This window comes from Artemia sp. Qi Xiang Cuo, chromosome 1, assembly GCF_049724085.1.
Source record: "Artemia sp. Qi Xiang Cuo chromosome 1, ASM4972408v1, whole genome shotgun sequence".
Lineage (NCBI taxonomy): Eukaryota > Metazoa > Arthropoda > Branchiopoda > Anostraca > Artemiidae > Artemia > Artemia sp. Qi Xiang Cuo.
Window position 1 is genome coordinate 96635456 of NC_142794.1, and position 23804 is coordinate 96659259.

The 23804-nt window shown below is 36.7% G+C and overlaps 1 protein-coding gene across 2 annotated transcripts in view; it reads left to right on the forward strand.

Moving 5' to 3' along the window:
* LOC148956965 (uncharacterized) overlaps positions 1-23804 on the forward strand; it is a 113193-nt gene that overhangs the window by 65594 nt on the left and 23795 nt on the right. For both annotated transcript variants that reach the window (XM_089087963.1, XM_089087969.1), the window contains exons 4-5: positions 4916-5059; positions 15079-15246. In XM_089087963.1, coding sequence (XP_088944089.1) covers positions 4916-5059; positions 15079-15246 — 312 coding nt within the window. The remainder of the gene's footprint in view (positions 1-4915; positions 5060-15078; positions 15247-23804) is intronic.

Genomic DNA, 23804 nt, shown 5'->3' on the forward strand with positions numbered 1-23804 from the left:
GCGAGACATCTCATCGAAATCACAAGCTAGCAATTTTTTCATAAAAAATTCGAAAGGCGAATAAATATGCTTCTGAGAAGATAGCATGCCTCCTCAGTTAAAAGGGCCAGGGTTGTAAATAACACTACTTGTTAATTCATTATAAATACATTTATAATGAAAACAAAAGGGCTTGTTTGCTATTGGATTTGTGAGTTGCACGGAACTCTAAACAAATATCACTTTGTGTGAAGAGTCTCGCAAATAGGTTAAAAAATTTTAGTTCTTGATTGGTTTGAAATTTACCACCGTAGGCCGTTGGACCAAGAGAGACTCAATGTATTGAAGACTGTTAAGGTTGAACCGATGGTTCACCGTAGGCCGTTGGACCAAGAGGGACTCAATGTATAGAAAACTGTTCAAGTTGAACCGCTGGTTCACCGTAGGCCGTTGAACCAAGAGGGACTTAATGTATAGAAAACTGTTCAAGTTGAACCGTGGTTCACCGTAGGCCGTTGAACCACGAGGGACTTAATGTATAGAAAACTGTTCAAGTTGAACCGTTGGTTTACCGTAGGCCGTTGAGCCAAGAGGGACTTAATGTAAAGAAAACTGTTCAAGTGCCCTATCTCCTCAGTGGAGGTAAAGAAGGGTTGAATTTTTTCCTGATAAGCTTGAGACGAACATAATTTAAGTCCTCAGACTAAGGGTGTCTCAATGCAGACGGAAAAAAAAATTGATTCCCCTCAAAGCAGGGCCCAATAAAGGGTCAGAAAACTGACACTCACTTCTTGACTCACTTAAAATGAACAAAAATCTTTTATACTGTTACAAAGATCACTAAAGATTTTTTTTTGGTGACTGTCCCCATCCCTAACTGTAAAATCTAAAGCATACTGCGTCATTTGCGCTTTACTGAAAACAAATTATATTACAAATATTTTTTGTACTTATTACAATATTGTAAATGAAAATAAAATATATAGTGATATAAATCTTGAACTGATAAGCTTTCAGCAATTAATATCATTATATTTCCTAAGTTTAATTGTATTAATTATCTCCAAGACTCTTCAATCCACGCATAGTATTCACTACAAACAACCCTTCCCTAATTGTAAAAGTCTAAAGCCCACTGCATAATTAGCGCTTTACTGAAAAACAATTATATTGCAAATATTGTCTTTTGTACTTATTACACCATTGAATGTAAAAATAAAAATTACAGTGAAATAAAGTCTTGATTTGATGAGCTTTCAGCAATCAATATCAATACGTATGAAATATTCAGTTTAATTTTGGTAGTTCTTTCCAATACTGTTCAAGATACATATGGTTCTTAGTAAAGTTCCTGTGCGCTTTTTTTACATTTAGGAAAAGGGGCAGTAGCCAAACTCTTGTGATTTTTGTTTGTTTTCAGCTGATTTGCATTTTCAATTTGTTTTACTTGTTTTAAGATTTATTTATTGATTTTGTATTATTACCTGTTGTATGTTTGTTTGCTTTGATTGTTCATTAATTTCTATTCATTTTCAGTTTTCTTTTACTCTATAATAGTAAAAGATTTTTGTTGGTTTTTTAGCGTGATTAGTATATTTAACTTAAGTTTCACTCGTTTTAAGATTTATTTATTTATATTAGTACATTTTGTATTTTTGGTTTGGCTATGATTGTTTATTTAATATCTATTCGTTTCGGGTTTCATTTATTCTTTAATAGTAATTTCTGGTCATTCTGAGGTTTTATTTCTGCTGATTTAAGTTTAATATGGTCTTTACTTAAAAAAAAAAAATTCAAAATCAAAGTTTCATCAAAGTACCAAAACTAGTATCAAAGTAACGAAGTATAAAAGTAACAAAGTATCAAAGTAAGCAAAGTGTCAATAAGCAACTTGCATAACGTACATTCCTTGACCTGTAAATCAAAGTTGCCCCGTAAATCAGTAAATCAAAGTGTCAAAGTAAAAAAAAAGTATCAAAGTAACAAAAAGCAACTTGCATAACTTAAAGCCCTTGCCCAGTAGAAAGTTGGGGGATTGTCAACCGCTTAGTTGTAATTGTTACTTTTGGACTATTTTAAACAAAGTTGGTCTCTCAAAATTTTGTTCGGATACATTTGAGCAAAGAAGGGCCTGAGAGGGGGGGGGGGGAACTGGTTACCCTCCGATCACTTTTGACTCTTAAAAGGGGAACTAAAATTTTCTACTTTTAGTCATATGAGCCTCCTCCAGAGTTTATATAACCATCCCTTCCATAAAAACCTTATGTTAACAGCAGGTCATTTGAATAATTTATAGCCGATGCCTCAGGTGGTGGAGGGAGGGGGTTGTCAAGCTCGGAGGCATAGTTATTCTAAATTTGGACTATTTTGAACAAAATTTGATTTGGTACATTTAGGAGGACAGGGTGTAAGGGGGAGGGGGTCTGGTTGCCATCCGATCACTTTTGACTCTTAAAAAGGGAACTTAACCTTTCAATTTCCAATCAAATGAGTTTCCCCAAATTTCGTAAAAAAACGCCCCTTCCATAAAAACCTTGTATGTTAACAATGGGCAACTAGCAAAACTTATAGACCTTGCCGTGATGGGGGGGGGGTAAACCCCGGAGGCATGGTTATTTTGCCTTTGGACTATTTTGAAAAAATGGGCTGTCTCAAAATCTTGATCAAATCCATTTGGAGAAAAGGGTGTATAGGGTGGGGGGATTGGGTGCCTCTCCGATTCTTTCGACTCTTAAAATGGAACTAGAACTTTTAGTTTCCAGTCAAATGAGCCTCCTCCAAATTCTATGCAACCACCCCTTACATAAAACCTCATATGCCGTGGGACATAACTTACAACCCTTGCCCCCGGGCTCTGGGGGCGTGTTAACCCTGGAGGCATCTTTATATTATCTCTGGGCAATGTTTAACAAATTGGCTATCTCAAAATTTTGATCGGTTGCATTTGAGAAAAAGAGGGCTTGGGGAGAGGGCTTGTTGCCCTTCGACTACTTTTGGATCTTGAAAAGCGAACTAGAACTTGAAACTGGTTAGTTGCTCTCTGATCCCTTTTGACCCCTAAAAAGAGAGTTAGAGCTATCAGTTACCTATCAAATGAGCATTCTTCAAAGTTTATGTGACCACCCTTTCCACAAAAACCTTATTTTCTCCCGGGGTATATCTCACAACATTGGCCCCCTGGTTCTGGGGAGTTGTCGAACCCGCAGTTTTGGTAGTCTGGTTTTTGGAGTATTGAGAACAAAATGAATATCTACATATTTTATCGGATGAGCTTGGGGAAAATGGGGCGTGGGGAGGCTAGTTGCCATTTGATCACTTTTAACTTTTAAAAAGGGAACTAGAACTTTCATTTTCCAATCAAATCGAGGCTGTGTCGACCTCTCAATTATTGTTATCTGATCTTTAGGCTATATTGAACAAAATGGCTCTCAAAATTTTGAGAGGGTGCATTTGGGGGAAAAGGGCGTGGATAGGGGTGGCTAGTTGCCCTCCGATCACTTTTGACTTAAAAAGGGAACTAGAATTTTCAATCTTCAACTAAATGAGCCACAGGCCTCCTTCAAATTTATACGATCACCCATTCCATAAAAACCATATATGCCCCCGGGATAAACTTAAAACACGCGCCCCGGGCTCTGGGGAGTTTTGTCGACCCCACAGTTAATATTATCTGATCCTTAGACTATTTTGAATAAAATTGCTATCTAAAAATTTCGATCGGATGCTTCTGGGGGGAAAAGAGGACGGGGATGGGGGGGGGGAGGTAGTCTTCATCCCATTAATTTTGACTCTTAAAAAAGGCGCTAAAACTACCAATTTACAACAAAATTAGCCTCCTACAACGTTTATACGACCATCCCTACCATGAAACCTTATGTGCCCCTGTGACATAGCTTACAACACTTGTCCCCGGTATCTGGGGTTGTGTCGGTCTTGCAGTTACTTTTATCTAATCTTTGGACTATTTTGAACAAAATGGCTATTTTAAAATTTTGATCGGGTGCATTTGAGGAAAAAAGAACATATATTCGACTGGCGCGGGTAGAGACCACAAGAAGAATTTAAATGAAATTAGTGCTTCTTGGGATTGTGTAAGGAGGGAAACTTTGAACAAAATGTGATGAAGGAGAATCTTATGAGGAAAGCTCGCAGGCTGGCTAGATCCTCTTGAAACTGTTCGCTTCAAGCTTAAAATTTGATCTGTACTTCCATCAGTTACTTTTAAGTCGTTTCCAATGTGTTCGTAGAGAACATAAGTTTAATCTTCTGTGTTAATAAACTGATCATGGGAAGGTATAAAGAGCAACTGAATGCTGTGAAGTAAGCAAAACTCCAGTAAAATACCGCCTTAATTAATGCCAGATGCATCAGAGGGATTCAACACAGCAAATTGCAAAGCCCAAGGGTAGCCTTTTAAGTCTTGTATAACACAACTTCTGCTTAATTAGTTTCTTATTATTAGATGTAAGATGACATTTTTTCCTCTCCGCCCGAACCGACAGTCGTGCTGAATCTGTAACTGTGTTTTGTTCGACACTAGGATGAATAATAAAAGAAGAATGCGATCTACTTTTATACTTGAAAATATTCTTTGTTACCGTTATTCGGCAGTTAAGACAAGCTACTAGACCGACTAAGATATTCACGGTCGATAATATCACAGTATTAGTGAAAATAGCTTGCAGTTTTTGGCAACATGGTACGACATTTAATAAAACTGTAAAGCTAGCGATTTTTTTCCTTTTATTTTTGTCGTCTCCATTCTCATATATCCTATTTTCTATTTCTAAGTAAACTTGGTATTTCTGAAAGTTCTCTGTTTCTGTTTTTTTATGTTTCTGTTTTTTTTTTGTCTGTATTATTTTGCTTTTTGTTTGTTTTTTTTGTCTGTTCTTCTTGATTTCTCTTTGATATTCTTGCCTGCGTTCTTTTTCAGGATATTACACAAAGTGGTAAAAGTAGCCCGGTGTCTCAAAGTGCCATAACGGATATAACGAAAATACTGGGCTCACGACTCACTCACCTCAACTTGGCGGGAAACAGTACTTCTGGATTATCCAATGTCATCAATGCCATTGCGGTAAGTCGTAATTGATGGTAACTTCAAAGTAACGTTTTAATAATGGGTGGATATCCCCTCGCTTTCCTTTATCAAGATTAAATCTGTAGTTTTGGCCTATCTAATTTTGTCTTAGTAAGGCAATTTGGTGGCAAATTTGAATTAAAACTAGAAAAAGTTCAGCTATTATGTAGTTCTGCATTCCGCATCAAAGCTATATTACGCCTGACTCAGTCACATCCGCAAAGATTCAAGAATATACGTCTTTGACATGTTCTTTAGGCCAGACTCTATCAAATTATCCATATAAACCAGTACGTAACCTTGCTTAGCATATTCTTCCACTCAAAACCAGCTATGATCATCTGTATACCATTTCAAAGATGGGACCTTCATTAAAGCTTTTTTTACTTACTGAATCAAATGCCTGTTTCAATCAGTGAAACTAATGAGTAAAGGGTCTGGTGATTCAGACACTTGTTAATTATTGATTTGGGAGGAAATTTGTTAGACGCATTAAAAGCTTTATCTTACAGGTTCTGAGTGTAATAAGTTTCATCCTGCTAAGTATTTTACTTTCCAAAGAAATCTTTTGAGAAAAAAAAACTCGTCACGAAAAGGTTTCATTAAAGGTTTCCTAATATCTCTAGGTACTTCTCCCTTTTCAAAAATAACGTTCATGATCGTCCGTATCATACCTCTGACTTTACTACTACTACTATTAACAATTCACTGTAGCACCAAACTGCCTTGGCCGACATAGCTACACACGCTCCTCTCTCATCCCAATCTATTCAACACACCTCTCTCTAAACACATCCAGGAAGTTTCCATTTCTCTTAAATTTTTCTTTACGACGTCCTCCCACCGCAATAGGGGAAGACCTGCTTTTCGTTGGCTGAAAACGACAGTCTTCTGCAATCCGTCATCCTTCATCTGTAGATTTTGCCCTAGCCAGCTCAACCTTTCTCTAATTATAGCCCTAGAAAGCGGGGTTGAACCATATATTTTCGTATAGCTTATGGTTTGTTTCAAATTCTCGTCCGGGAGTCTATCAAAGTCATAACTTCCCGAATTAACCCTATACACTACTAGATGGCGGTCTTTACTTTAAATATCAATAGCAGCACTTTTATATACCCACGTATCTTGTATTGATCCTCTCAGTCTTTGGTTTACAGTAACATAATCAATAATGTTAGCTGTCTTACCATCATGTGAATACCATGTTGACTTGGCGGTCATTTTATGACCATAAACTGTATTGGTTATAACTAGGTTGTTAACTTACAAAACTGAAGCAGTCTGTAGTTATTACTGTTTTCTTTTCCTACACCAAATTTACATAGGCAACGATACCATCTATCCCTATTTCTACAGACCTACTACTACTACTACTAACAACTCACCGCAGCACCTAGTCGCCTGAGGCCAACACAGCTACGCACGCTCCTCCTCCACCCTAATCTCTTCAAAGCCTCCCTTTTTTATACCCACCCACGAAGTTCCCTTTTCCTTTAAATCTTTCTTTGTGACGTCCTCCCACCCCAGACGGGGACGACCTGCTTTCCGTTTAGCCCTAGATGGTTGGCCGAAAAGAACAATCTTCGGCAATCTGTCATCCTTCATCTGCACAACGTGCCCTAGCCACCTCAACCTTTCTTTCATTATAGCCCTAGAGAGTGGTATTGAACCACATTTTTCGTATAGCCTATTGTTTGAAATACGGTCAGTCAGCCGGGTACCCAGAAAAATCCTTAAGCAATTTCTCTGGAAAACATTTAGTAAATCTTAATCCGCTTTTCGGAGCGCTCATGCTTCAGAGCCATATTTGACCACTGTCATCACTGTAGCTTCTAATATTCTAATCTTGGTTTGCAGACTTATCTTCCTATTCCTCCAGATTTTTTTTTAACTGTGAGAAAACACCCTGAGCTTTGGCTATTCTACTTTTAACATCTTCACTGCTCCCATCTTAGCTAATAATACTACCAAGGTAAGTGAAGCTGCCCACCTGATCAATCTTTTCATTACCCAACATCACCTTTTCATCTTCACTTATTCCTAGCCTTAGTGACTTAGTCTTCCTAACATTAATTTTCAAACCAATTCTAGCCCCTGAACTCGCAAAACCACTAAAACTTCATTCATTTTGCTCACACTTACATCTAGGATGCTTAAATCATCTGCTTAATCCAAGTCCTGGAGACTTTCCTCCCCATTCGATTCCGTGGTCTCCCATTGACTTTCCTGTGCTCCTTAAAACAAAGTCCATCAAAATAATCAATATAAAGGGGGATAGAACAAAACCCTGCTTAACTCCTGATTTAGTACAAAACCAGCTGCTAACCGCATTTCCTACCTTAACCGCAGCAGTGTTATTCTCATACATAGCACTAATCACTTTAATGTATTTGTCTGGTATACCATACAAGGATAAAAACTTTATTAAAGGTCTTCTATCAACAGAATCAATGCTTCCTCATATTCTATAAAACTGAGGAACAAAGGTGTTTGAACACTCAGGCACTTCTCAATTATTAGTCTGAGAGTGGATATTTGGTCGACAAGTCCTCTACCTTTTCTAAACCGCATTGTTCTTCTTTTAAAGCTTTGTCTACGGCATCTCTCAGTCTAAAAAGTATTATATTACTAAGTAATTTACTACCTACAGAGACCAGACTAATCCCACGATAATTACCACACTCGTTCTTATCACCTCTCTTGTAAAGTGATTTAATTACGGTGTTCGTATAATCATTTGGTACTTCCCCTTTTTCAAAAATCATATTCATAATCTTCAGTAACTTATTTCTAACCTCAGAGCCACCATATTTAAGAAAATCATTTACCATCCTATCAGCACCTGGAGCATTATTATTATTTAATCCTTTTATTACTTTCGTTAACTCATCCTCACAAAACAAATCTTCCTTCACATCCAAGGTATCACAAACTTTTTCATTTTTCTCTATATCTTTTTCTGCAACTCTATCTCGGTTTAGCAATTTCTCAAAATGTTCTGCCCATTTTAAAGTCCAAAAAGCAACCTGAAAAGTCGCACGAATTATGAAAATTTTGTGTGTTTTGTTTAAACTACAGAACTGTTTATTACCTCCAGATATGCATCCGCGATTCATATAACAATTTTACAAAGAACTGTATAGTTCAGAACTAAAACTGGCTTATTGGAGCAATGAGCCCTGTTAAGCCTCGTAGGCGAATGTTTGGAAAGACCATTGTTGGATTATAGGAAAAATGGGTAAAAACACAGTGTCAGTTCCACCACTAATTCTAATCTCACAAGCCGAAAGCTACTTCTTTATTTCAAAAGAAACGAAATATCTACGGAAATTATTGAAGTAACATATCTCGTTGAAAGAATAAAAAAAAAAAAAATAGGCGTCGGACCCTTACCCGTATGCTGTCTTTCCTGCAATGCACCCTTTATCTTTAAGGAAAGCATTAAATATTTTTGAAATAATAGTTATGTTTCGTTGTTGATATGCACACTTTATATATATATATATATATATATAAAAAAAAAAAAAAAAAAAAAAATATCATCTTTTTTTAATAATCAACTTGACTTAACTGTCAGTAATTTCGTACAGATTTGTCGTATTCATTGCCCTTACATAATACCCTTTACATAGTCTTTACATGTAAGCTTACCGGAACGAAAGAACATACATTTTCAATGCTTTAAGTGACCGATTTTAACGGAAATTGGTCTTCCCAAATGAGATAGAACAAGTTCACTAGAAGAGGTTTGAAGGAAATGGGGACCTCATTAGAGGAGGTAAAGGGTGAAGCTTTGAATAAATTGAGAGGGGGAGAGGAGAGTGTGCAAATCTGTTGCACTCCGGTGCTTGGTAGTTGTGATTTTTTAGGACTAGAAGTAGTTGTAGTAGTTACTTAGAAAATTGATGGGGTATATCTCAAAGGCAGTGTTGCCTCTCCAAATCGCTCGCAACACAAGAAATTTATTAACAATTTCTCCTAAAGGAAATACGACGAGCTTTGCTAGAGTGCTGATTCGAAACGTAACAGGATTGCTTCGTAACCACAAAAAATTATTTGTCATTTTTCAAGGTAGGATCTTAGATATTAAAAAGGTGTTGAGGTAAATAATCATATTCTTTACACAATCTCATCTTGGACATAAATGTCAGTAAGTGACAGAACTCTGCTTTGGGCACCAGTATGGTTACTATGAATGAAGGAGGATATTTGCACTTTTCCCCATTCATTTTCTTTGGTATGCTAAATTAGTTTGATCGAATCTTGAATAAAAAATAACCCAGTGACTATTTACCGTATCTCCATATAACGTCTGCCGCAATCATAGGCAGTGCAATAGTGCTACCTAAGTAAAAAGCGCAGTGAGTTCTATGCTTTTTTTCACCAAGACGCTTCTTATGGAAGGAGTTGTCGTTTAAACTTTGGTTGGGGCTAATTCCATTGGCAGTTGTAAGTTCTAGTGCCTTTTTGAAGAGACAAAAGTGGTTGGAGGACAACCAGTCTCCCTCACACGGCTTTGTTCTCCCAAAACCGATTAAAATTTAGAGATTGCGATTAAATTCAGCATAGTTGGAAGGTCAAATAACTATGCTTCTGGGTATGACAGCCCCAGAATTCATCTCAGGAATGGATTAGAGTATTGAGCTGGAACTTTCAGGGAATGATCATGGGAATGATTAGTTGGTGAAATTCATTAATTAAGGTTTTAACTTCCGATGAAAATTTTGAAATAGCTATTTTGTTCAGTATAGTTTTAAAGGTCCAAAAACATGCCTCTGTGGATGACAACTCTAACAGTCCTTGAGGCAAGGGCTGTAGGTTATACAATTCGCCCATTGTTTTACATTTAGAATTTATTAATAGAAAATTGGGGCGTATTTGACCTTTGGTGTCTAAAAGCGCCCAGGGCATTCAAGTGACGCTTTCGAGGAATATCGAGGGGAGTGTTGAACTAATTCAAAACACTGTGGGCATGCAGCTTGTCAAAAAGTTGTATCTCAGGAATGGCTTAAGTTATTGTTTTGGTACTTGGAAGGAATGATAAGGGGGGTGATCAGCCAAAGACATTGTATGTACGCTACTACTAAAACTACTGTGACTACAACTAAGGCTAGGGGTATTAAAGTAAAAATGTCAGGGAATTTTGTGGGAAAAGTCGAGCTAAATCAAAACCCACTATGTGCATTGAGATTACAGAAAAGGCATATCATCTATGTCTTAGGAACGGTGTAGAGTATTAAGTTTAAACTTTCAGGGCATTATGAATTAGATGTTCACCTAACCAAATTGTAATGTGTGCATGCTACAACTGCTACCAACCACTGTTACTACTACGAAAGCTAAGGGTGATTAAGGTGGAAATCTTATGGAATATTGAAGGTATGTTCAAATAAATCAAAACACACAGTGTGCATGCAGGTTTTCAAAAGGACATATCAGTAATGTCTAAGGAACTGCTTAGGGTATCAAGTTTGAATTTACTGACGGTGATTTATGGTAGTTTTAGGCTTGGAAGTTTACATCACTTTATTTCTGCTCATCGTTGATTTGATGTAGCTCTTTACTTTTTTTTTTGAAACAGTATTTTTGTGGGAAAATATTCTTAAAACTAATTTCTGTTGGTTTTTAATTGCCAGTCTTTTTATTGATTAAATAAAGAACATTTTCTTTCGATTTTTCTCAACAACAATCCAGATTTTGACGCACTATTTACACGTAGGAAAAAAAGCAACAATATTTAATATTATTTGCACCATAATGCTTGGATTATAATGCTATTGGTGAAAGGGAGTGTTTAGGGGTATATTGAACCGAATCGAAACACTATGTGCACGCAGGTTGCCAAAAGGGCGTATCAGCAATTTCTCAGGAATAGCTTTGAACCTTAATTTGGAACTTTCAGTGCATGTTGATGGGCATATTAAACTAACCAAAAGGGACCATTGGCAAATTGGTGCTAATACTATATCAGCTACTTCTGCTACTACGACTACTGCTGCCAATGAGGCTAAGGATATTCATGTGAAACTTACAGGGCATTTTTTGGAGGATGTTGAACTGAATCAAAACGCATTATGTGTATGCAGGTAGTCAAAAGGGTGTATCTGCAATATAACAGGAACGACTTAAGGTATTTTGTTGAAACCTTCAGGGTACGTTAACGGGGATGATGAGTCTAACTAAAAGGCACAATATCCATACTACTGCTACTGCTAAAAAGCTAAGGGCGTTATGGTGAAACCTCTAGGGAATTTTGAGTGGGATATTGATCTAAATCGAGACCTACTATGTCGATGCATATCAAAAGGGTGTAAGAGTTATATCCCAGGAACAGCTTAAGAGTATCAAGATGAAACTTTCAGCGATTGTTTTGGGGGGAGATTCAACCAACAAAAGATTCTATATGCATACTAATATAACTACTGCTACTACTACTACTAAGGGTATTAAGGAGAAACTTTCAGTTAATGTTGAGGGGTATGTTGAACTAATACACTACTGCAACTGTTACTAGTACTACTATTGCTAAGGCTAATGGTATAAAGGTGAAACTTCCAGGGATTTTTGAGGAGAATGTTGGACTAAATCAAAATACACTATGTGCAAGCAGGGTATTAAAAGGGTGTATTGCTATATTTCTGATGTGGAATTAACCAAAATGGCACTCTGTGAATACTACTACCGCTACCAATAACACCAATTCCGCTTTCTCTATTACTACTCCAGATGGTCCTACTATTATCACTGCCTCTGCTACTATAATTGCTAATTTTAAGGATATTAAAGTAGAAGTTTAGAAAAGAAATGTTTAGATCTTGAACTAAACAAAACAAACTATGTGCCTGCAGGCTGCGGCTTAGATTATTAAGTTAAGCTTCCAGAGTATTTTGAGGGGATTTTGAACGAATTAAAAACGCACTTTCGGCATGCGGGTTATCAAAGAGTGTATCTGATCTGCAATGTACCAGCAGCGCCATAGAGTTTTAAGCTAAAATTTTCAGGGTGACTAATATTACTACCACTTCAGTTGCTACTTTTTACTATTACTACTGCTACTATTGAACTGAATGAAAATAGTGTAACTGTACTTATGATATCAAAATGGCATAGGTGCGATGTCTTAGGACTGTAATAGGCTATAAAGTAGAAACTTCCATGGAAAGTTTCTACTTATTACTAAGTGCGAATCAAAAGGCACTACGGACTTACTGATTATAAATAGGGTATATCAGTAATATTTTAAGTGTCTGATGGTATTAAGTTGAAACTTTGAGGGTTACTACTATTACTATTGTTGCTACTGTTATTGGACCATAACAAAAGAATTTAAGGGCATCCAGGTTTTCAAAATGGTATAGATACAATGTCTTAGGAAAAGAATAAGGCATTAAGTCTTATTTTTCAAAGTAAGTTGAGGAGGTTTAAAACTAAATCGAAAGGTACTATTTGTATCCAGATTGCCAAAAGAGCGTATTTGTAATATCCCAGTAACAGCTAGGTGTTATGTTGCAAGTTTCAGAGCATGTGCTGGTAAATGTTGAATAAATTAAAACACTCTGTCTATCCAAGTTTGTCATAAGGGTGTATTTGCAATATCTTTGGTAAAGATAGAGATACTAATTTGGAGCTTTCTGGGTTTGTGGAGTGGGATGTTTAATTTTAATATGAATGTCCTAAGGGCGTATCTGCAATATATCTGGAATGACTAAGGACTTCAAGATAAAACTTTCAAGGGATGTTAGGATGTATGTTGAATAAAATCAAACCGCACCATACACTTGTAGGTGGCCAAAAGGGGGTATCAGCAATATCTAAGGAGCGGCTAAGGGAATCTTTCAGGACTATTACAACTACTACCAATAATGCGACTCTTTACGACTTTGCTGCCTTTTGTGACTGCTTTCAACTCCAATTACTTGTGACCGTGACTCCAACTGCTTGTGGCAGCGACTTTGACTACTTAGAACTGCGATTGCAACTGCATGTGACTTTGACTGCAACAACTACTTGTGTTAGCAGCTAATTACGGCTATAACTACTTTGAATGTGACTGCGAATACTTGACACAGTGATTGTGACTACTTGTGACTGCGACAACTTGAAACTACAACTGCGGCTACATGTGGCTATGATTGCTTATAACTGCAACTGTGACTACTTGCGACGACTACTACTACTGCTGCTATTGACCTACATCAAAAGGTTTTAACTGCATTCAGGTTGTCAAAATGAAACAGATGCAATATCTCAGGAATAGAATTGGCATTAAGTTGAAACTTTTAGGTAAAGTTGAGGGGGATGGAAGACTAAATCCAGATAAACTATTTTAGTCAGATTGTCAAAAGCACGCCTGTGCAATATCCCTTGAAAAACTCAGGGTATCGTTGGACCTTCAGGATTTTTTTGGGGGGGAATGTTAAACTAATTGAGATTTGTTTTGTCATAAGGGTGAATCTGTGGTATCAAAGTAAAAGTTAGGGGAATAAAATTAAAACTCTCGGGGTATGTGGAGTTGATCAATATTTGTCGGTACTCAAGGGAGTAACCTGGTGGGGTTAGAATTCCATCAGCCCTATAGAACCGCAAAGATCCCGCAGATTTTCAACTTATATGTTTGAATATTCTTCCCCGTGCCTGTCAATCCAAAGTATTGTAGTACAACTAATATTAAAAATTGTCGCTAATTTTTTCCGACGTGTAAATAGTGAGCCAAAATCTGGATTCTTGTCGAGAAAATTAAAATTATCGGTACTGTTGTTTTATCTGTAACACATGCGAGAAGTGAAGTTTGGTTAATGCTAATGAAATAAAACAAAATAGGATAAAAATATAATTGTTTAGAAACAAGTTTCGCCTATATATTTGCACGTCAGGGGGTGGGGGTAAAGCAGAGCATACAGTAAATACGTAACCTAACCTAACCTAGATGCTTTTCTGCCCCTAAACCCCAAAAAACAAAAGTTTAAACATATTAAACGCAGTGATAAATCACTGTTTGCAATCCTCAGCATAGGAATTGTCCGTTGAAAGAAACCTGCTTGACTAGTTTCTTTAGCATGTTTGCTGTACAATATCGCGCGTGTGTTACAGATAATACAACAGTACCAAATTTTCTTTTCTTACTCAATGAAAAAGACTGTCAATCAAAAACCAATAAAAATTAGCTTAATGAGTTATATTAAACTAGAGATGAACATAAATAGTGAAGGGACTTTTTCATAAAGCACCATCAGTAAATAAATAGAACCCAAAACGAATAGAAATTACAATAAAGAAAAAAAAAACAAGTCGCACTCAAAACGAAAAGAAACTACCAGAAAGAGAAGTAGTGCTAGTGCCCCCTGTGCTTTTTAAAGAACAAAACATAATTTTTGCACTTTCCTGAAAACAATCTTTTTTAACTTTAATACATCCAAAATTATTAAGACTTTCAGGGATGAATGCCAGTGTGTATATTTTAAAAATATCCTCTTTTTTTCTCTTTTTTATAGTAATCCTGGTTGTGATTGTATTTTTCGGTTTTATGACAAATAAAAATACACAGCTTGAAAAGTTTTTTTTTTTTAGTAAAGTGTAGATTTAGAAGGCACGTATAAAAATTTCAGTTTCAGTTTCTTTTCAGTTTCTTTTCAGTTTCTTTTCAGTTTTCAGTTTCATTTCAGTTTCTTTTCAGTTAAATTTTACGGTCAAACCACAAATTCTTGAGATAGGGAAGAATTCGCTAATGGGCCATTTGTTTTTGGAAACGTCAGTCAGGCTTGAAAAATAATTTTTAAGATGTCATATCGCCTTTACCTTTTTAAATTCACCTATGATTAAAACAAAAATTGAACATTATTTTTGATGACGATGATAAAGTAAGCAGAAAACTATCACAAATATAACTGAAGAAGTTGCTATATAGGCTGGTGTAAAATTTCAACCGTATAAGAAAACCATATAATTTATCATTAATATGCTATTTCAGTTTGCAGGCTATATAAATCCGATTTTATAATCTGGCTTCATTTTTCTAGGCCTCCTGCAATAACTTACAAGTGCTTGATTTATCCAATGTTAAAAACTATAATAGAGATATTGCATTAATCAACATTGAAAAGCTACAAGGAGGTTGTAAAAAACTACGTGTCCTTCGGTTAACCAACATTCAGATGCGGTTAGCCAGCTCTTCTTCCAAAGACCAGGTATGTTTTTTAGTCTTCGACCTTTAATTTTTGAATAAAGAATATATCAGTACACTTAAAAGAATTTCAGTCCTCTGTATTTCTTATCTCGTTATCTTACTCGTCGTCCTCTTAGTTCTGTATCAATTTGTCTTTGTAGAACTCTTTTTTACTCCCCTTCTTCTTCTTCTTGTTTTATCGTTTCTCCTTATGCTTATGAGCCTATTTATGAAACACTGTTTATTTCTTCTTCCCCTCCTTGTCCTTTATTTCTATTTCATTCTATTGCTTCATCTTCTGTTTCTATTTGCTTCATCTCCCTCTTGTGTCTCTTCCTCTACATTTTTTAATGCAGTTATGACTGTCACTCCTTGGGACTTTCCCCTAGATTCTGGATTTTCTGTCTTAAAGTTGGGATCTGTGGAAAGTATATGTAATTAACATTCCCTTAAAAAGTAATTGTTTGAATTGCGGTAGTCAGATGTCAGAACCTTTGTGATTCTGAGGCAGTAATTGATTGGAACTTCAACAGGCGCAATATCAAAAGCTTTTAAAAAGGACTTTTTGCGTATGAAAAGTGTGGTTGCACAATGGATTGTGCAACCACTTGCCTGCCTGGCAATAAGGGGCATGACTTTCGATTTGTGCAGCCACAAGGTTGGGTAATAGTTCTGCTACTTGTCTTTGTATAAAAGACCGAGAAAATGAATTCTAACCGGGGTTGTGTTCCCGTGTCAATAAAACAAAATCGAAATGAACAATATGGTTCAAAGAAATGCATTGGTGAAACGCAATTCAAGGGAAAATCTACTTTTGGAATGTAAAGATTTCTGAATCTAAATTTATTAAATCTATTGTCTTGCAAGTTTTATTGACACTGTAGCGAACGGCCGGAACGGACATGTAGGGCCGGAACGGACATTTTATGGGTTGTTTATGATGTTTCTGTAGCAATAAGCCAGGAATTTGAGATACATACATTGTCTTATAGATTAACTAAAAAAAATATATATTTAGTTCGCCTGTCAGAACTAAAAAAAATATATATAATAATAAAAAACAAGAATAGACTAATTTGGGTTCTAAACGGTAAGCATTTTCTTATAAAAATGACCATTCCTTATCAAAGAACTTTGAGACATTTTCAGTTTTTCCTATAATGAAAAATAAACAGGTCTCGCATAATGCCACAACTAGAAGATATACGACTGAGACCCCAGCTCAAAAACGTACTGAAACCACTCCTATCTTAATTAAGGAAATTCCTGTCACTGAAGTAACAATTACAGCTCTTTCAAACTCCGATGCTGTAGCATTCTGTAAGTAATCCTACTCCAGCCCCTCAGCCCCCCCCCCCGGTATGACCCATATAGTGAGGGATCGTGCTGTGTTGATAGATATTTTGTATAGCAGGCCAAGGTACTTGTATGACGTTGAAGCATAAATAGGGGCAACGCCATCAAAAATAAGAAATGCCATTTTTTTAAGACCTTAGATCTGCATTTTCCGCCAGAGGCAGCCAGGGCATCCACGAGACTTCGTCAATCTTTTCTGGATTGGGCAGCTGCCTATATGTCTTCCCAATCGGGTTGAAGAGACTGGTATGTTTGTTGCAATGTGTTCCGAGTTCTTCCCCGTCTTCGACTTCTGTTTGGGTGCCAATGTAAAGTGGCTTTTGGGATCTGAGTGTCCTGCATATGGAGAAAATGGCTCAAGTATCTCCACCTCCGAGCTCTAATAATATCAGTCACCAGAAGCTGGTTGGCAAGTTTACGGGCGTAACTGATAAACTGATTTAAGAAGTAACTGATAAATCAATATAAAACTACCATAAAGACTGTCAATAGTGATTTGCAGTGACTGCAGATTATTATCATTCACATATGAGAAGTGACTTGCTCCAATAAGAGGAGCAATTGTCTCGTATGTGACAAAATGTATTACATGGTTGAAAGTTGCAGAACTGGGTGTCAAACCGTGCAACTCTTTGGCACAAGTTATTTTCACTTCTATAGAAACTTAACTTATATACTAATAGGTCCCTTGTGGGGTCAAACCAACGACAAATAGAGATGAGTGGGATAATCCCACATTGAAGAAAACCTTCTATAGCTTGCGAGTGCATGGTTGAGTCAAAAGAATCGGGTATGTCTAGGAATATATCCTCAAACAAAGCCAAATTTCTTTGAAGGTTCCATCTCTGTCTTGAAAGGTGTACGATAAAGATGATTATCAGGATCATACCCGTCCGAAATTGTATAGCAAAAAGTGGTTTAAAACAATTGAAATAACTGAGCAAATTACAACCGGGTGAAAGGAGTCGCAAAATCGATGCTCTTTATTCTTTTTTGAGACACAAGTCACGATACCTCACATAGTAAGTAAGTAAGTAAGTAAGTTTATTTGTGACCCGCAATATAAAATAAATGCGGAGTAAAAAAAGAAAAACAAAATAATATTATCAACAAGGAAATAATAAGGAAAACACAACATAAATAACTTAACAATATCCATAGAAACACTAATCTGGAAAAAAATAAGTGAGGGGGTCACTGGCACATATCTTCCTTGGAGTATTGGTCATCAGATCCTTAGCGATGTTGTAAATCGCTAAGGGGTCGATCAGCACTAGAGGGTCGATAAGCCCAAAATGAGAAATAATCTTGTGATTTCTGTACCATCTTGGCAAATATAACAGGAATTTACAATATTAAAATAGCCTCTCCTTAGCTGAAGACAGTCTTTTTTGCGCATTAGAGCCTGCAAACCGGAAAGAAAAAGAATTGCTGGAGAACAAAAACTATGGTAAAGTTTACATAAGCCTCGGTGGCTGTACCTCCCTCTATTAGGCCAGATTTTACCATATGAGAATCGAATGCACTGCAGAGCACTAGCAACCAGAGACGAGCATGTAGTCGAAAGTGTATCAGAAAAAGTAATCCCAAGCCATTTCAACTTTGAGACACACTTGAGTAGCATTGTACCCACATGTAAAGAAAGAGCAGGGTTAGGAGTATTAAAACACAGAAACTCGTATTTTGAAGCATTTACAGAAAGCCTAATCTTACTCAAAGCATTAATCAGAACATTTAGGTTCTTTGTGAGGCCTGACCTAGTATGACTAACTAGAAGAACATCATCAGCATAGGCAATGTGATTAATAGCAGTATTTTCTAAAAAAAACACAGTAGGAGACAGCATTCGCAAACAGTCCGCAAGCACAGTTTTAAAAATATATGGAGACAGCACACCACTTTGCCTGACTCCCTTCTTTACTGAGATAGGCTCGGATATATCAGACATCCATTTTAACCAAAACAACGAATTGGAATACCAATATTGAAGAATTTTTACTACGGAAGAATTTTCTCATGCTTTAACTAAGCAATAAAGCGCTTGCGAATGTACAACGTTGTCAAAAGCGCCCGAGATATCAACCGAGCATAAATAAATTGGTCTTTTTTGCATTTTTGCCGAGACTAGCAACTGACCAAGTATATGATGGGCTTTAAAATAACCAAACTCGGCTCTGAACCAGACTTTATAATAAAAAAAATCACATTTAGTCAAAACGTCAAGCAATACGACATACTTGAACAGCTTGCTCATGAAACAGGACACTGTAATTGGTCGATAACTGGATCACTGGTCTGCGTCCTTTCCCTTTTTCAAAACTGATGTTACGATTCCCGACAGAAAACTATCTGGAACTAACGACTGGGCTAAACACATCTGGAATAGGAGCTGAATGTGTGTTCAGAATAATGGACACTTAATGGTGAAGTGATTGTAACACAGACCATCCATATCAGGAGCACTTGATTTCTTAACACTCTTAAATGCCCGATAGATATCACCACTAGATATTGACAATATATGGACTTGCCGAAGAACTCAAGGAACAGTATTATGCAATAAGGAAGAAAACATGGACTGGATAGAATGATTAAATGTAGAAAAAACACGAGTAAAATGAGCAACAAAATCACTGATTTTGATAATCGAAACGGTAGCAGGCACACACTTGCATTCCATAACGGTTTTCTGGTGCCAAATCTAATACGTTCAACAGGAACTGAAACTGAAGTAGCTGACTTCAAACAATGCACAAGCTGGCAAAAGTAACAATTTAAATTTATCTTAGCTTTCGGTGACCTTACAGAGGCTTGTAAAAGGTAAAAAGGCACTTTCAGGCTTGATAATAGCGAGCAAAGAACATGCAAATAAACTTCAGGATTTACTCGTTTCCAATTTAGCTTATCGAACCATATATTATGGTAAGAAAAACGGATATAAGCCAGTAGAGCAGGCGACTCAATTTCACAAGTTAAAGGCAAGTGATCATCTTCAATTTTATCATCCAAAACAATGACAGGACTAACCACGAGAGATCCTCTTGAAACTATAATATGATCAAGCTTTGATCTAGAACCATCACGGTTATGAATGTAGGTAAACTGTTTATCTTTATTGACTAACTGATAACCACTAGGCAAAGCATCAAAAAACAGGTCACTTCTTTCAGACTAGGACAGAAGATTGGCATTAATATCACCAGCCACGATCCAGTTTAATCCCTTATTGGTCACTCTTAGCAGAAGTGTCCTGAGTCGCTTACAAGAACCTGCTATACCAGATAGAGAATACGTGTTCTTGCGATTGTATGACATATAGACATTAAGGAAGACCACATTACCGCATTTTATTTTTAGTAAAGTATGTTGAAAAGAAACAATCTTAGATTTCTTAGTAAGGTAAACTAGAGTTGCAAGGCCCACAGAGGGTCGACTGCACGTTTTTTTTAGCTTCCCGTACAAACGTATGGTGAGTAGGTGATCGTTTAGGAGAATTTTTATCGGCTTTAGCTAGAAAATGGTTCTATCGGTAAAATATATCATAATCAAGAAGCTCATAAATCAGAATATCTTTGTCTTTGGTTCCGTTAATATTAAGTGAAGCAAAGCGAAATCTATTGCCACTAACAATCATTTTTTATCCTTATTCAGAGCTTTTTTTTAACACTGGGCATCTGAGACTATAGGAAACATGATTTCCCCCGCAGTTGGCGCAATTCGGGCTTTTAGTGCAAGGATTATCACTTTTGTTACAATGTCCAGAAGCGCAACGTGAACACTTTTGATTAATCGATGGGAGTGGGCGATTTCCGACAATGTGGTTTGGCGAATGACAACATTAGTATCTAGGAAGTAGCTTCTGATAACTTTTAATTTTAAAAAGCTCGCATTTCCAACACGCACCCTAGGCAATTGTTTTATATAAGGCAATATCATCTGGAAATTCATAGTAGGATGATCCGGAATTTCTAACGGGGGCCCGATTAATAGTGCTAAAAATCATATTAGAAAGGTGCGATTTTCGATTAACAACAGGAATGTTACTCATAATACAAAGCACTTTTTGATTAAGGAAATGAGTGGATACATTTAGCTGACTAGTTGAAGCGGCGGTGAGAGAGACGGCTGAGGCTTTATCTCAGTAATGGACTATCCACCTTTTCTTGACAGGATCAGATCTCACACTTACGGTACCATAATGAACAGCTAGGGTATCAAGGGTCTCTTTGCGCTCAATAGGATCTTTGAGGTCAGTAGGTGGGTTTTTAGAATAACAGCATAGGACGGTTTTGAAGAGACAGTACATTCTTGCATTAAAGACGGAGGACATCCAATTGTTCCAGGCAGGAGAGTTCTCACACACTCAGACAACGAGTGTAGCTCAGACAAACAGGAGTTAACACGGCAACTCAACGCACAAAAAGCATGGGCAGGAATAAGTGGTACTTCACTAGGGTGGCGGATAACAAAGACTGGCAGACCAACATCATCAGCATCATGCTTTGCAATAGTATTGATAATATCGGAGACACTATTAATAAACGCATTTGTACCCACTATCTTAGGCTGAATTTCCCCAGGATGGCAAAACTGGAAGATTTGCCTCCTTACTTCAGAAACCTGGGCAAGCGTGAAAAATTCAGACATATGTTTCTTCATAATATCTGCAGAAAAGCCTTTTTCGATACTGTTTTTGACAAAATTCAGAGCGGGACAATAAACGAGCATCCCAGCGGTCCACGCCATCAGCATCAAATGCTAAATACATACAGAATGAAGGAATCTAGGAACAAGGGAAGTGTAAGTACCCCTTCAACTGACCCCCGTAATTTACGGGTAACTTAATACCGGTGGGTACAATAAGTCCTTGCGGGATGTTCCTTTCCCTCTTCTGCTAGTTCCCAGTACGCTTCTTAACAATAGGAAATCAAAAATGGCGCTATAGAAAATTGATACTATAGATGGCGTGCCAATCTACCCAAAAAAAAGATGGCGCTGGCAAAAACACCCAGGGAAAAGGGCTTATTCCAATGACCTGAGAATGTTTCGCAAACACATCTTGACAAAAAAATCTTTCTACAATAGGAAAAAACAACAGGAGAAGACCTAGAAATAAATTCAGCGGCTTTTTCAAGTTACCAGCAAAATTGCTAGCTCAGATAACATAGCCTTAAATGTTTTGTAGATGGCATATGTGCAGGAAACATAATGATTTGGGTATATATTCTTTCACGAGTAAAACTTGAAAAACTACCGCAGTTTGTTGAACAAGTTTAAAGATACCATGTGTAGGGTATTCAGGTTGGTTGGTTCTTTCTAATATTAAATAACAAAAACAAGTTTTTTAAACTGAAAGTAAGGAGCGACATTAAAACTTAAAACGAACAGAAATTATTCCGTATATGAAAGGGGCTGTCCCCTCCTCAACGCCTCGCTCTTTACGCTAAAGTTTTTTATTGTTTTAAAAAATAAAGTTGTGAGACAGAGTCAAACTTTAGCGTAAAGAGCGAGGCGTTGAGGAGGGACAGCCCTTTCATATACGGAATAATTTCTGTTCGTTTTAAGTTTTAATGTCGCTCCTTACTTTCAGTTTAAAAAACTTGTTTTTTTTATTTAATTTCTGACTGTTTTTTAGTTAATGCATCATTTATTTTGGCTCGCCGTCATTGAATAAGTAAAAAAAATTTGCATTAAATTTTAAATTTTCTTTTGCTTAATGTCTGTCTTTAAATTTCGTTATGACATAATTTAAAAATTAACTTACGTAACGAAGTTCTCTATTCGTATATTTTTCTTCTGGCAAAAAATACAAAGTTTCAGATTTTTTCATATATGAGATTGAAACATATGTAATAGGGTTTTCTGATACGATGAATCTGACGGTGTGATTTTCATTAAAAATTTTTCACTTTTAGGGGATGTTTCCCCCCTCTTTAAAAAATGAGGTGAGTTTTCTGAGGCTCGTAGCCTTTGATGAGTAATACTAAACTTAATAAAATTCATATATTTAGAATCAGCATTATGAGCCCATTCTTTTGATACATTTATTGACATCAAAGTTCCGTTTTTAAAAGTTTCGCTTACTATTGAGCCGTATCGCTTGTTTTTTTTTTATTGTTTTTTTTTTTATTACGTATATGTTATTACGGTTGTCCCCTTAGTCAATACCACGCTCTTTACGTTAAAAGTTAAAAAAATTTTAATTCACAAACCCCTGAATCACAAAGGCCGTTTAATTTGAATAGATAGCTCTTTTGAAAGCACTAAAAAAAAACTATAGCGTAAAGAGCGAAGTATAAACTTGGGGGAGAACCCCCTCATCTACGTAATAATTTCTGTTCATTTTAAGTTCTAATGTTACTTCTTACTTTCAGTTGAAAGTACTTGTTTTTTTTTTTAATTTACTTTCTGATCGTTTTTTAAATAATGCTTGGAAATCCGGCGCCCCCTTCATAGAAATGTCCCTCACCCCAAAGAAACATCCTCCACGGAAAGATTCTCCCGAGTAACCCCTCCTCCAGCCCCCCCCCCCCCCCTACCACAAAAAAATTTCTTCCTGAAAATGTCTGTATACTTCCCAATAACCAATACAATATTTAAGCAATGGGCAAAGTTCATATCTTCCAGTCATTCCCCTGGGAACTGTGGGGGATTAAGTCTTCCTAAAAGACATATTTATTAGATTTTGGACTATTCTAAACTCAACGGCTATCTCAAAATTCTAAGTAAGTGGCTTTGAGAAAAAAATGGGTATTGGAGGGGGCCTCGCTGCACCCCATTTTTTTTGTTCTATTAAAATGGGAACTCGAGCTCTAAAGTTCCTTTCCAATCAGCCTCCCTATAGTATTCTTGGACTACTAGGTCAATACGATTACCCCTGGGGAAAAAAAAACAAACAAACACGCACCCGTGATCTTTCTTCTGGCAAAAAATGCAAAATTCCACATTTTTATAGATAGAAGCTTGAAACCTCTGCAGTAGGGTTATCTGATACGCTGTATATGATGGTGTGAATTTCATTAAGGTTCTATAATTTTTAGGGGGTCTTTCCCCTTTTTTCGAAAATCAGCCAAATTTTCTCAGGCGCGTAACTTTTGATGTGTAAGATTAAACTTGATGAAACTTATATTTTTGAAATCAGAATTAAAATCTGATTCTTTTGATGTATCTATTGGTACCAAAATTCCGTTTTTTAGAGTTTTGGTTACCATTGAGCCGGGTCGC